The sequence below is a fragment of the Neurospora tetraspora genome (genome assembly GCF_033439725.1).
Source record: "Neurospora tetraspora strain CBS 560.94 chromosome Unknown B0H65scaffold_8, whole genome shotgun sequence".
In the NCBI taxonomy this organism is placed as follows: domain Eukaryota; kingdom Fungi; phylum Ascomycota; class Sordariomycetes; order Sordariales; family Sordariaceae; genus Neurospora; species Neurospora tetraspora.
The window spans coordinates 24,566-37,763 of NW_026944390.1; the positions used below are offsets into that span (position 1 = coordinate 24,566).

General features: G+C 52.5%; 3 protein-coding genes across 3 annotated transcripts; 2 read left to right on the top strand and 1 right to left on the bottom strand.

Moving 5' to 3' along the window:
• Positions 1 to 2,320: 2,320 nt before the first annotated feature.
• On the top strand, positions 2,321 to 5,306 carry B0H65DRAFT_304854 (magnesium transporter NIPA-domain-containing protein). Its single transcript, XM_062823202.1, has 2 exons — positions 2,321 to 3,486; positions 3,545 to 5,306. Exons 1-2 carry the CDS (start codon positions 2,707 to 2,709, stop codon positions 5,168 to 5,170), a joined length of 2,406 nt encoding a protein of 801 aa, XP_062677273.1. The 5' UTR covers positions 2,321 to 2,706; the 3' UTR covers positions 5,171 to 5,306.
• A 947-nt stretch (positions 5,307 to 6,253) lies between these two features.
• Positions 6,254 to 8,051, top strand: B0H65DRAFT_532038 (uncharacterized protein). Its single transcript, XM_062828952.1, has 3 exons — positions 6,254 to 6,697; positions 6,807 to 7,404; positions 7,547 to 8,051. Exons 1-3 carry the CDS (start codon positions 6,603 to 6,605, stop codon positions 7,718 to 7,720), a joined length of 867 nt encoding a protein of 288 aa, XP_062677274.1. The 5' UTR covers positions 6,254 to 6,602; the 3' UTR covers positions 7,721 to 8,051.
• Positions 8,052 to 8,757: 706 nt separating this feature from the next.
• B0H65DRAFT_304882 (uncharacterized protein) lies at positions 8,758 to 11,061 on the bottom strand. Its single transcript, XM_062823203.1, has one exon. It carries the CDS (start codon positions 10,887 to 10,889, stop codon positions 8,877 to 8,879), a length of 2,013 nt encoding a protein of 670 aa, XP_062677275.1. The 5' UTR covers positions 10,890 to 11,061; the 3' UTR covers positions 8,758 to 8,876.
• Positions 11,062 to 13,198: the final 2,137 nt, after the last annotated feature.

Sequence of the window (13,198 nt, forward strand, 5' to 3'; positions counted from 1 at the left end):
ACGCGCGTTTTGGTTGTTTCAAATATCAAGCGGCGCATTGCACTTCGCCGCACTATATAATACCATCTGTTCCTGCGATCCCCATGGGGGCCTTATGACTTTGCTATATACTATGAGCGCCCCCTCAATACATCTCCCGGCCACATGCGCCACTTATCAGGATCAGGTAGGTAGCGAGGGATGTCCAAAATCCTTGGTTACTACCTCTACTGATTACTATCTTTCCGAAATCCTTATCGACCACAACACCACCACAGACTGTTTTGCTCAAAGCTTTTTCGTTCTGAGGCCTCCTTTCCAATCCAATGTCTGAGGTCCGGTGCGTGCCTAGGATTTTTCAGTTACACAGCTTTTGCTGATGTACATCTGCTTGCTAGTAACAATGGGCGCCGCCGCTCACCAAGTGAGAATCTCACATCCAAAAGGTCAAATGGCCATCTTAAACGCGCAATCGCATCGGGTAACAATAAGGAGTAGCTGAGCGCCAATCATTGATTCATTGTAAATAGGCAAAAAGGACATTTGGCGCCTCCCGCTACGTTGGAAAGCGGGTGACATCACATGCGCATTTGTTGGATGGATGGGTGGTATGCGGTTAGCTCTTTATGCTGAAGTTGTTGGTTGTTCGTTGCTTTGACGGCTTTGACGAGATATGTAGAGGTAAGTAAGTGGAGGGCAAAGGCAGCGTCAGGGAAGATCAAAGCCAGTAGTGAATATTTGATTTGAAAAAAGACATCTGGATGCTCAGTATTATTTAGTACCTGAGGGAAGAAAGATGGGCTTTTAGTTGGCGCGCACAATGACACGAGAACATGGGTGTGAACGGCCAGGGAAAGGGCTTCTTCTTTTCAGGTCACTCCCTATCGTCCTTGATACCGTTCGCTGTTCCAGAAAATGTCCCGGGCCTTTCTTGAAACGTGCCTGGGGTCCGGGGTAGATAGGTTGGTCTGCCCTATGGAAACCGTTTCTTTTTCGACATGAGATGGAAGACCTTGGCTTTGGGGGACTTGTACTACCTAGAATAGGTATGCGATCGGTTGGGAAAGCCAACTTGATTTGTTTCAAGAGGCGCGACATTGTGCAGGTCTGGCGCGAAAGAGATGTGCCCAAGAGCCTATGAGGTCATTCAGACTCATCTTGACATCCAGGGCTAGGCTCTGTGCTTCTATATGTCACACCCACACACATCTGCATATGTAGACTCAGCCTTCCAGAAATCGTGATCAAATATTCTGGGACACGATCACGAAGGAAGTGGCACTGATTTGGCAGGTGGGATTGGCCTCGACGTCGGGAAGGATACCTCTCGGTACCTGACCGAGCTGACCTCTTCGTTCCCGTCCTCTTGAGGATGTTGTTGCGAAGTGGAAGAAGATAATCGGGCCCAGACCACCTTCCGAACGCACTGCACTGCCCTGGATTTCGGCGGATGTAAGGGTACCGGCATGCTCAAAGTTGACTGCAGGGACCAATCCGGTGTGATGCTGGGTCCGCTTAGTTCATCATGGAGGCCCCACTGCATCCCACTGGCCGGTGGAGGGGCGGCGCTGGTTTTCAGCTTCCTTCAGTTCGGGCCACTCTGTGTGTCGCAAGTTTCGTCTCTCACATCATTTGGCTTTGTCTCTCCTGGTTTCTCTTCTTTCCGCTCCTACCTAACCTACCTATGAAATTCTAATCATTCATTGACTTCTTTTTGATGTTGGTCTTGCGCCTTGAAGCAACATGCACTGACCCGAACATTCCGTCTCGAAGCTTATCTTCTGATCCTCCAACAAATTCCCCTCCTACGGGTGCTCAGGCCCCCGCCACACACCCTAAAAATATACCCCACGATCCTGTCTCCAGCCAAAAGGCTTGGCAACAAAAGTCCAGCCTCCAGCCTTTCCATATCACCAAGATTCGGGGCACTGAAGTCCTTGGGTATCTGGCCTGACTTCCGACTTCCGACTCGACCTTGCACAAACACACAAAATCAACTACGTATACCCAACGTCGACCCGGCACGCGACCCGGGACACTCGGGGTCTTCTTTACCGTTCGTTGGTTGTTGGACTTCACCTCTTCTCTCCCCTACCTATACGAGGCTCATCTCGCTCGCAAACAGCAACCGTTTCAACTTGCTCGACGTCGACTCCACCGGCCCTCTTTTTAAAGCTCGGTCAATCACTGCGTCTCCGTCAGACGATCCGGATCGACTTAATTCCCCGTCTCTAAGCCCAAGCTTACAATTACACAACGCGAGCAAGTCCGGTTGTTGAACCCCTTTTTTGTCTTTGACAGTCGGCGGCTACAAAGACCTTGTTGTTTTATTTTGTTACAAACCACGTACTTTCACCGCGTCTTGGCCTTCCAGAAATAAACGCCGAACCTTTTACTAGTATTGGGTCTAGCCATTCACGCCTACGGAGCCGCGCTTCCGATCTGGCCGTCCTTCTTCCAAACGGTTTTGGACTTGTTCAGTTGGCGGTAACGCTACGTTTCGGGTCGACGACATCCCTGGCCGCCCTTCCCCGGATCCCTCTCTGAGTGGTTTCGGAATTCAGTGTGTTTTTCTCACTGGTTTATGCTGTCTTCTCTACAACGGCAAAGACTGCCCCATCCATACAATTATCTCAACTTCTCGCCTGAACAGCAACCAAAGAACGGCATTTCTCACTCCTCCACACCGACGATTCCAGGTCGCCGTGTGCTTTCCTCTGCGCAGCCATGGATCAAGCTGTGCAAATACTCGAAGTGGCGCATCATGTATACGCTCGTGCAGATAGTACGGCAGATCTGGATCATGCCACTCGACCGCCCTCTTACAAAATCATCGGCATCCTTCTCGCCGTCGGCTCCGGCTTTTTCATCGGCAGCTCCTTCGTTGTGAAGAAGATGGGCCTGCTAAAAGCCAACGAAAAGTACAACGAGGCGGCCGGCGAGGGTTACGGATACCTCAAGAACGCGTGGTGGTGGGCGGGCATGACCCTCATGCTGATAGGGGAGGTTTTGAACTTTGCCGCCTACATGTTCGTGGACGCCATCTTGGTCACCCCTCTCGGCGCCCTCTCCGTCGTTATCGCTACTGTCGGATCCGCCATAGTCCTCAAGGAACGGCTGAGTATGATCGGCAAGGTTTCTTGTTTTCTGTGCATTGTCGGCTCCGTCGTCATTGTCCTCAACGCACCGCAAGAGTCCGCTGTCGCCAACATTCAGCAGTTCCAGGAATTCGTCATTACGCCCAGCTTTCTCTCATATGCCGGTGTCATTGTTCTGGGCGCAGCAATCGCAGCCTGGTATGCCGGCCCTAGATGGGGAAATAAGAACATGTTGGTATACATCTCCATCTGCAGCTGGATTGGCGGTCTCAGTGTTGTCTCTACTCAAGGCTTGGGCTCGGCCATCGTTGCCCAGGCCGGAGGCGAGCCTCAGTTCAAGGGATGGTTTATCTATGTCGTCATTGTCTTCTTTATTGCCAGTCTTTTGACTGAGCTGATTTACTTGAACGTAAGTCTCCCTGCCGGTCGCCTCAGCTTGCCGACTCATATACTTACGCTCCTTACAGAAAGCGCTGAACTTGTTCAACGCCGCCATGGTTACTCCAACCTATTACGTGTACTTCACTAGCACGACCATCATTACTTCGGCCGTCCTGTTCAAAGGCTTCAAGGGCACAGCTGTCTCGATCGTCACCGTGGTCTTCGGTTTCTTGACGATCTGTTCCGGCGTCGTTTTGCTCCAGCTGTCCAAATCCGCCAAAGATGTGCCCGACGCCGCTGTCCTTTCTGGAGACCTGGACCAGTTTCGCACAGTCGCAGAGCAGGAACAGCCCGAAACCGAGCCAAAGGCCGACGCCCTCAGAGGTGCCGCTGCAATTGTCAGACGTTTATCGTCGGCCAAGCAGCAGAAGATGGAGATGGAAGAACTCAAGCGATTACATCAAGAAAAGATGATGGAGACCCTGGAGACAGTTGGCGAGGATGGTCCTGTGTACGAATGGGATGGACTAAGGCGGAGAAGGACGACATTGGGCAGCAACTCGGGAAGTCGACGATCAAGAGCTGCGACCTCGGCAACCTTTCAACTCCCGCCCCCGACAATACACCCGCCCCTTGGATGGTCTCATTTCCCGACAGACGAAGAGCTCGCTGCAGCCGATAGACCCGCTTCACCTGCCCTTTCCAGTATCGTCGGCACCATCCGCAACCGTGCGCGCAGCGTCCTCCTCCCCGGCCACCCGAACTTTCGCCCCAACTCGGCATCCAACAAGGTGCAAAGTCCTATGCACCCCGTTCAGCTGACCGAGATCGCAGTACCGGCGCAAAACTTTGACGAGGAGACAGGGTATTACCCCCAAGGATCCGCTGCCGGGCCCTCAAAGGGATATTTGTACGACAGACCAGGAAGTAGAGGTAGTATCTCCAGTTCCGGGCGTCGAGTACAATTCTCCACCGAAGCCAACCACCCATCTAGCAGCACGCTCGCCCCTCCTCTAGCTCCGCCTCCCCCACGGACGCCACCAGGCGCCACCAGGCAATTTTCTTTCCAAAGCGTCTTCAAGCGCGGCGATCGACACAGCCAGCACGCCCACACGCAAAGCGATGGCGCTAACTCGCAACTGTCCTCTCACTCCTCCGACAAGCAGGACAGAGATAGACTGACCACCCACCGCGGCTTCTCCACGCCGCACATAATACGGGGCGCATCCGAGGAGGAGACGTTGGGGCTTGTCAGGGGCGACTCGCGCGACTCCCGGACCACGCCGCACACATCGAAGCAATATGACGACGACGATGACGACGAGTGTTCCGAAGAGTTTGAAGATGTTGGGAGATACATTGACGAGAAGCAATCGCGGTACGGCCCGAGCATCACGCATAGTCCGACGCGTGCTCCAGGAGTAACCGGAGGAGGACAGCGTGGAGAGCAGCAATATCCCGGCGGGGAAGAGGAGGATGTGAAGAAGGAATATACTGAGCATGTGGAAAGTGGTGGGCAAGGGCAAGGGCAAGGGCAAGGACAGGGACAGCAGCAAAGATCAGCAAGAGACGACCCGAGTTCGTACCGGGAACGTTTGAGAAGGCTTAGGGAGCATGAACGTGGTCAGAATAGTGGGAGTGGGTCGGGGCCATCGCCGCCTTCGAAATCGAATTCCAGTCGTGGAGATGGGGGGGGGTTTCATCTGATCTGATCGGATCTGATCTGATCTCGGAACGTGTTGACTTATACCGAAGATGGGACGATGGAACCGGTCGGAATGGCACAAGACGGGACAGGCGGAACGGGCCGGAGTATGCAACAACAACGACAGCGGAAAAGAAACAAAACGCGTTTTTGGTGGATACCCCCTTGAGAGACACCCTTTGGGACGAAACGAGACGAAACGAAACGAGTAACGAACGAATTTTGTTCCCCTTCCTTTCCTTGTTTGCATACCATACATATCCTTATCATTCTTGATTATGATTCACATATTGCATCACAACCTATCTCTGTACACGAACGATCCATGCATGCAATGTTTCTTTGCGCCTTGTACTTGTATTGTACCTGTACGAGAGTTTGGTTCATATTTTCCAGTACTAGTTACTGGTACTGGTACTGGTACTGAAGAGGAGAGGGTGGTTATATAGATGGGATGGGATGTCACGATGGAGGGAGGGAGGGTTGCGAAAAACTTTATATGATGTATGTGATTATGACATGTCTATCTCTCGGTTATGGATGAGGAAAAAGGGGCGGCTTTTGCTTATATGTAGTATAGTATATACGGAGGATTGTTGTTCCTTTTTAGGTTATTAGAAGACTAGCAAATCAACTCGGGCATGAGGGCGATGACAAATAGAAGTAACGAGTTTTGCATCCGTGTGTACGGAAGGCGATCAGATATGGGTCTAAGAACCTTGATGGCTGATTTGACCATGTCGATTACGCTCGTCACGGGACAGGTGTATAAGTCAAAGAACTTTTGAAGAAACAACAGGATGCAACGCCAATCGCAAAATATCTCCAAGCGTTAGTCGCTGTTAACTTCTTAACAAAATGCTGTTCGGTGATACTGTTATTTCTGATCGTGATGTTCTGGCAGTGATGCCGAGGGAACAAGCTGAGTTCTAGAATGTTCCCATTTGGGTGGTTTACAAATGCAGATAGCTTGAGCAAAGTAGCGTCCCCTAACTGCTGTTACTGTTCCTTGGTGAAACAGCACCTCACACTAACAAGGACGTGGATAAGATACTGAGGATTCGTTTAGCTGCACCCCGGCCTGCCGGTATGTGGATCAGGACCCCAGATTCCCCAATAACCGCCAGAACCCCACCACGTCAAAGGGCACGGCAGGCAGCTTCATGAACTCCCCGACTCGAAGATCCCGACTGTAAACAGCTCATTTTCGAACTTCTGTCCACGGCCGCCTTGGATCAGCAGGCTACTTCGCAAATACTCCCCCGCAAGGTATGCGCCCGCCATTGCTCGTTCCCACCTTCAAGTGTCACTGTCCTCCTCCCTGAGGACACTCCTCTCTACCTCCTCGGACCTCCGATCTCGTGCTACACAACCCACCACCTCCGACCTACGAGTGCGACGGAATATCAGAAATCAACTCAAGCAACAGCAGCAACAAGATGTCAGGACAGTCCTCAATAGCCCTCAAAGAGGAGGGTAACCGCCACTTCCAAAAGGGCGATTATGTCGCCGCTGAGGCGTTGTACACCAAAGCGTAAGAGAATCCTTCCTCTCCCATCCCATCCCTTTCCCTTCCCCTCGTTCGACTGTTCTCGTCCAAAAAAAAAAAAACTAACCACCTATGTATGGGCCTCTCTATCCAGAATCCTCTCCGACCCCACAAACCCCCTCCTCTACACCAACCGCGCCATGGCGCGCCTCAAAATGTCACGCTGGGACTCGGTAATCGAAGACTGCGAGGAATGTCTCCGCCTTTCCTCCCTTTCCTCCTCCTCCAGTACCCCCGGTTCCAAGGCGCCGGGCAGCAAAAACTTCAAAGCCCTCTACTACCTCTCGCAAGCGCACCTGCCCTTGAAAAACTACGACCAGGCCGTTTCCTACGCGCTAGAAGCGCACAAGATCTGTGCCGAGACGCATGATAAGAGCTTAGCGGCCGTGACGAGCCAAGTCCTGAAATGCAAGAAGGAGAGGTGGGAGCATCGGGAGAAGCTTCGGAGGAGGGAAGAACAAGAATTGGAGGGGGAGGTGGTGGAGATTTTGAGGGGGGAGATGGAGGGTTTACTAAAGGGTAGTGATGATGAAGCCGAAAAGAAAGAGACGGAAAAAATGTACGAGGACAAAATCGAGAGGATAAGAGCCGCCTTTGAAAGGGCGAGGGAGAAGGAAAACCAGAGAAGACCGAATCCGCCGGATTGGGCGATTGATGATATCAGTTTTCAGGTTATGGTTGATCCTGTTATGGTGAGTTTTCCAGCCAGCCCCTTTTCTTCCTTTTTTTTTTTTTTCTTTTTTTCCTCCATTTTATCTTTCAACCTTTTTTTCTGCATCTTTTTTTTACCATTCTCGCGGTAGCTAACAAAACGACACCCCCAAAAAAAAACAGACAAAAACAGGCAAATCCTACGAGCGCGCCTCCATCGAGGAACATCTCCGAAGAAGCGAAACGGATCCGCTGACGAGGGCACCCCTGACCATTAAGGATCTGATGCCCAACATCGACCTTAAGCACGCTTGCGAGGAGTTCCTGAATGAAAATGGGTGGGCTGTTGACTGGTAGGAGCGTAGCGATGGTTCCTCTCGGTAGTGGTTTACGATCTCCCCACCCACCTGGCCTTGTTTACTTGAAGAATATTCATTGTTTTGGGGCGGTTCTTGGGGCTAGCATTTTGTTCCATGTTGTTATAGTTACCTACTGCATAGCAGAGCGGTGTTTCTGGGAGTTGTTAAGTTGTTTGTTTGTTCGGCTTATCGGCTTATATAAGCGGGCGATGCGTTCATTGCCTTTTAATCGTTAGCTCAATCACAGCTGCTTCGTGGTTGTTCTTCTTTCTACCATCTACTGTAATTATCAGAGCAAGAAGAACATCGTGTTGGTCAACAACCCAAGCAGTGTGCCAGTGACAAGATATATAATCAACAGCATATCCACTATATTCACACTTTCTCACATCGTCATCCCTGATTTTCATACAGCTACAAATCATGCTCAGCCATATACACATCCTAACATCCACCCCAACCCCAGGCTGGAATCAACAACAACAACACCACAAGACATCCAGCTTGCCCGATACCTCCCACGTCAACGTACAATACAGCAATATCATACACACACACACTGAACAGAAGAAATATCGTGTTTTGCTCGGCCTGGCCGCAGGCTTGTCCACCCACCGGATCAACAACTCATCGGTTCCCAGCCTCGAATACGAAATTATTCCAATGTGAAAAGCACCAATCCAAGTTCCCCCACCCCTCATCATGAAGAAACGCACCCCCCAGCAAAGTAACAAGGACAATGAGCCAGAGGTGCCAAGATTTTGAACAAGTAGATATGAACAATTTGCAAAGTCCCGAAAGCACCCAAGGCGAACGGGAAGAATGAACAAGAAAAGTTGGACCAGATTTCAGGAATATCATCAGACTTCCTTGTGAGATCTGGTCGTAAAAGAAGTGAACTGAATGGTAAAAGCATCGCAAGCCATTGGCGCGAGTGTGGTTGAAATATTTCCTCCCAGTGGTGAGTGACGGGACCCCAATCTCCTCATTTCCCACTCATCTCCATAAACGCCATTGCCTGATTATTTGTTTTTGCCCGTGAAAAAAGAGAACCTTATGCTCCGAATGAAAGGGTATCTGGGACACGCATGTTCGTTGTGGCATGTTTTTGTACAATATGTCAAAAGGGTATCGATCATTTGTACTTTATGTTATTAATATGCCTGCCCTGGCGCTGTCTCGTTGCTCACTGGTGGCAGAGGAGCAGGAGCAGGAGATGCGGTTCGCGACTCTGGGCGGTATTCCTGGGCAATCGGGCTGGGTCCGGGAGGCGTCATTCGTCGATTCGCGGTGACGGGGCTTTGCGAGCCGTGGGTTATGGGCCGGTCAACCGGCGACCCGGGGTTTCCGCTCTGCACCGGGCTCATGGGGTTGTTGCCACCCGGTGAGGCAGGATGTCCACCGTTGGGGCTCATCGGTCCATTACGTGGCATCATTGGCCCGGCGGGGGACTCAGGTCTAGACCACGAGCCGGAAGATGGTGGGCCGCGGGGGTTCATGAACTTGGTGTTGATGGGTCCGGGCCCGGGACGTCCGCCGTGCGGGCCACCATGAGGAGGTCCGCGGGGAGGTCCGCCGGGACCACGGGGTCCTCCGTTAGGGCCATGATTAGGTCCGGGCCCGTATCCAGGTCCCCCATTTGGGCCGTAGTTGGGGCTCATAGGTCCATAGCCAGGTCCTCCAGGCCCATAGTTGGGCCTAACCGGAGGCCCACGGGGACCAGGACCGCCCTGAGGAGGTCGTGGCTTCACTGGACGCGCGGATAAGCAAGTCCGAGGAACAACTCCCTGCTGAGACCGGTCGAGACGAATGCAAAGTGCCCAGCCATCGTCGTACTCGTGCAGAAGACGAACCAATTGGCCAGATTGGAGACCCAATTCGTCCTCCAAGGTCGGCTTGAAGTCGAGCTGCACACGATGGACAGTTGACTGTGCGGGTCCTCCAGCAGCAGCAATAGCGGCAGCGCTAGCCGAAGGACCAGGTGATAGGCCAGGAGCGACAGTGTTCATGCTATACTCTGTTCCAGCAGGGCTGGGCGGGTGGGCGTTCAAGGGCAGAGGTGGAGGTTTGGTCAGATCAAGAGGTTTGGGTCCATCTTTCCGGATAGAAGTTTTCCGAGCTAGACCGCCAGCAGCGGCACCCGCAGCAGCACTCGCGACAGCTCCAGCCGCAGCGGCATCGGCTTCAGGCGCACCAGGGGAGACAAGCGAGTCGCCAGCCGGGCTGACTGGTGAAGACTCTTCGGGAATTTGCTGGTTATCACCGAATGGGTTGGAGCTCGCACTGGTACCGGGCCGTTCTCCAGCGGTTTGAGTCGAGCTGACAGTAGGACGCTCCCAAGCGCTAGCTCCTGCGGGACGGTTGAGGGGTGACGCTGGTGCGTTCGAGCTGAGGTTCGACATGTTGGCGCGGCTAGCTCTCCTTTCTGGAACGCCGCCGGGCATGAACTGAGATTCGGGTCGCAAGCTCAACTGAGGGGCAGCGGGGGGAGTTGGGGGAGTTTTGATTTCGTTCTTGTCGGAAAAGGGACCGTTGATCTTCTCATCATCTGCCAGGCGTTGCTTCTCTGCTTCCATCTGGCGCTTTCGCTTGTTGAAGAGGAACCACACCAACAGGAAGACAGCCAGCAAACCAGCCAACACACCAATGGCAATACCGGCTGTGGCAGCGCTGCTGGTTCCTTTTTGAGTGCTGCTTGCTGCGGTGGCGGTTGGAGCAGCAGTTGCGGATGTGGCTGCTTCCAAGGTCTTGGATGTCGGCTCCGCAAGCGCCAAGGTAGACTCAAGCTCGAAGGTTCCTGTTGACCTGATCTCATCCGTCACTAATTCTGCAGGCGATGATGACACTGCTGGTGCTGACGCCTTGGTGGTGAGAGCTCTTAATGTGGTGGATGCCGGGGCGTTGCTGTGGTGTGTAGTGGTGTGCGCAGTCGTGGTCGCATGGGCAGCACTAGCGGTAACAGGAGGCCCCTTGGTCGCAATGGTTTCCTCGGCTGTAGCTGTCGCCCAGAAGCTCTCGTCGGTCACTGTTTGCGCGATTCTAGTGGTGACAGCCTCCGTTTTTTGATCGGGTGAGAATACATTGTTCCAAAATGACTTGACGTCGTCCCAGCCCTTGCGCTCCAGATGGTGATGCGCATGGCGCATATGAATCCTATGGTCAGACATGTTGGTCGAGTATCGTATATAGAACTAGTCGTGATGCTTCGGGTGATGGTGTTGGTCCTGTTACTTTGGATGAATGATCCAATCGCTTTCGTCTCTTTCGTCGTCGTTTAAGTAAAGTAAGTGTGATGTGATGATGGTGTCTTCACTTTCGTGAGGTTTGCGTAAAAATGAATGTCTAGTCGGGCGGAAGTCAATCGCTCGGTGTCGCAATGCGAACTTTGATTAGTCGTCGCAAAGAAGGAATGGCAAGATATCTAGGACGCGATATCTAGGCTGTGTAAGGTAAAAAGAAGGGAAGGGCGAGTCAACATGTCACGAGCTCATGATCATGGATCTCAAAGACTCAACACCACGGGGCGAAAGAAGAGAGGCGCGTTCTTCCAACGGGGAATGTGTGGAAGATGCAGGAGGGAAGAGAAAAGAGAAGAGGTTGAGAAGTTAAGAGGCTGAGAGAAGTCGAGAAAATGCCAGCGCAAAGCTGGGTTAGAGACAAACCGTTCCTGCCCAGTCCTCCTACAGTAGCCCACTCCGGCCACCATGCGGCATGGGTCAAGACTCCAAGGCGCAAGCTGGCGAAGCTAACCTCACAATGCACCTGCCTGACCTGCGTAGGCACGGGTGGAGATGCAGATGCAACCCTCCACTGACACGGGAATTGAAGGGACACTTTCACTTTCATCGTCGTACGTTGAGATACAACCATGTTGAAGCTTCGCCTGTATTGCTGATCAGTAAACAATCTATAGAAGTCGTTTCATCCTCTCGGATCGCAATGAGAAAACTTGACGCCAGTTTCATGCGATCAACAATCAGTCGGGTCCCCTTCGTCCACTCGTTCTCTCACGCGCCACCATGTTTCTCACGCACAAACAAGCTACGAGCACCTACCACCTCCGGACCCTGCAATCTGTTCAGGTCCCAAGCGTCTCTGATTGGTGGGCCTGTCAATCACTCGTCAAGCGAAATTGCTGCCAGGGATCGTGATCGGCTGCTGGATTCGTGACTCGCAGGCCCCATCACTTGTTTTTGCGGGGCGGCGTTGACATCCCCAAAGTTCGTCTTTTTTGACCTAGAACGACCCCTTTCCTCCGCAACAGCAGGGCAAAGCGAAAGCGAAGAGACGGCGTCTTTTTCCTCTGGCTTCGTTTGATCCCGCTCGTGCCGCGCATGGACAACCGATAGCTAAGGTCGTGAAATGGGCGCTATCGGGTGATGCACCGTTGCGCAACCAGACGGAACAACTTCCTGGAATCCACCAGTTCTCTTCCTTTGGCTGAAGCATCACGGGTATCGGCATTTGGATCGAGCCACTGCTTTATCAACTTCAACATTGCACAGGAACAATAGCCTCCTGGTCAACATCTTTTGAACTTTCCCGGCAGTCATGGGAAAACTCCGAGCAAACTTCCAAGGTTGTTCTCTCCCTTGCGCTGTACATCACGTCTATCGCACCATGATTGTGGCGCAGGGGAGATTGGAGGTCCGAACAATGGCCCCCCAGCTCTCAACTGCAGGAAAGAAGCTTGATAAGATCGCAATTTGAGCTCGGTTCACGGGATCGCAATCCCCAATGGTGTAATGTCCGCCAGCAAGGACGATCCAGGATCAAACCCAAGGTTATCGTAAGACAGGTCAAAGCTGAACAGCTAAGACGAGATATGATAGCTAAAACACGGACCCGACGGGACTACCAAAACTATTAAGGTACTCGACGGAGGAATACCTAACAACATGCAAACGCAAACTTGAAGTCGAGAGCTTTACCCAGCTCATCAATCCCAGCAGCAACTATCAACTACACAATCCAAAAACCATATGCAAACAATCCCTCCCCCTCGTCCTCGGTATCACAAATCCTCCAAACTCCAGAATTTCCCTGCCGCCCCTGCGAGCTGTGGAATGGGAAACTCGGAATCGGAGGGACCATCCCACTTCCGCTCTACGCGCTCCCAACACCCTCAACAAGGCCAGAAAGGACTACTGTAGGACCCTGACGACCCCAATCCCCCGTCCATCCCCCTGTAATTTCTGAAACGCTAGCATTAACAAGGGTACCGCTGCCTCGGCTTTTACACGCTTGTTATCCTTGTTATTCCCCTGGTTATCGTCTCCTGCTGGGGCTCACAGAGCCCCGGGCCGGGGCCTTGGTTGTTGACATCGACAGGGTGAACAACCTCGATAAATTTCGTGGGTGAGGTGATCACCGTCACAACCCCCCAGTGGTTCCAGTGGCTCCAGTTGCCGTTGCCGCCCGGACGGCGCTCCCACTTCCATCGGTCTGTGGGGAAGCTGCAGTGATGGGGATTCAA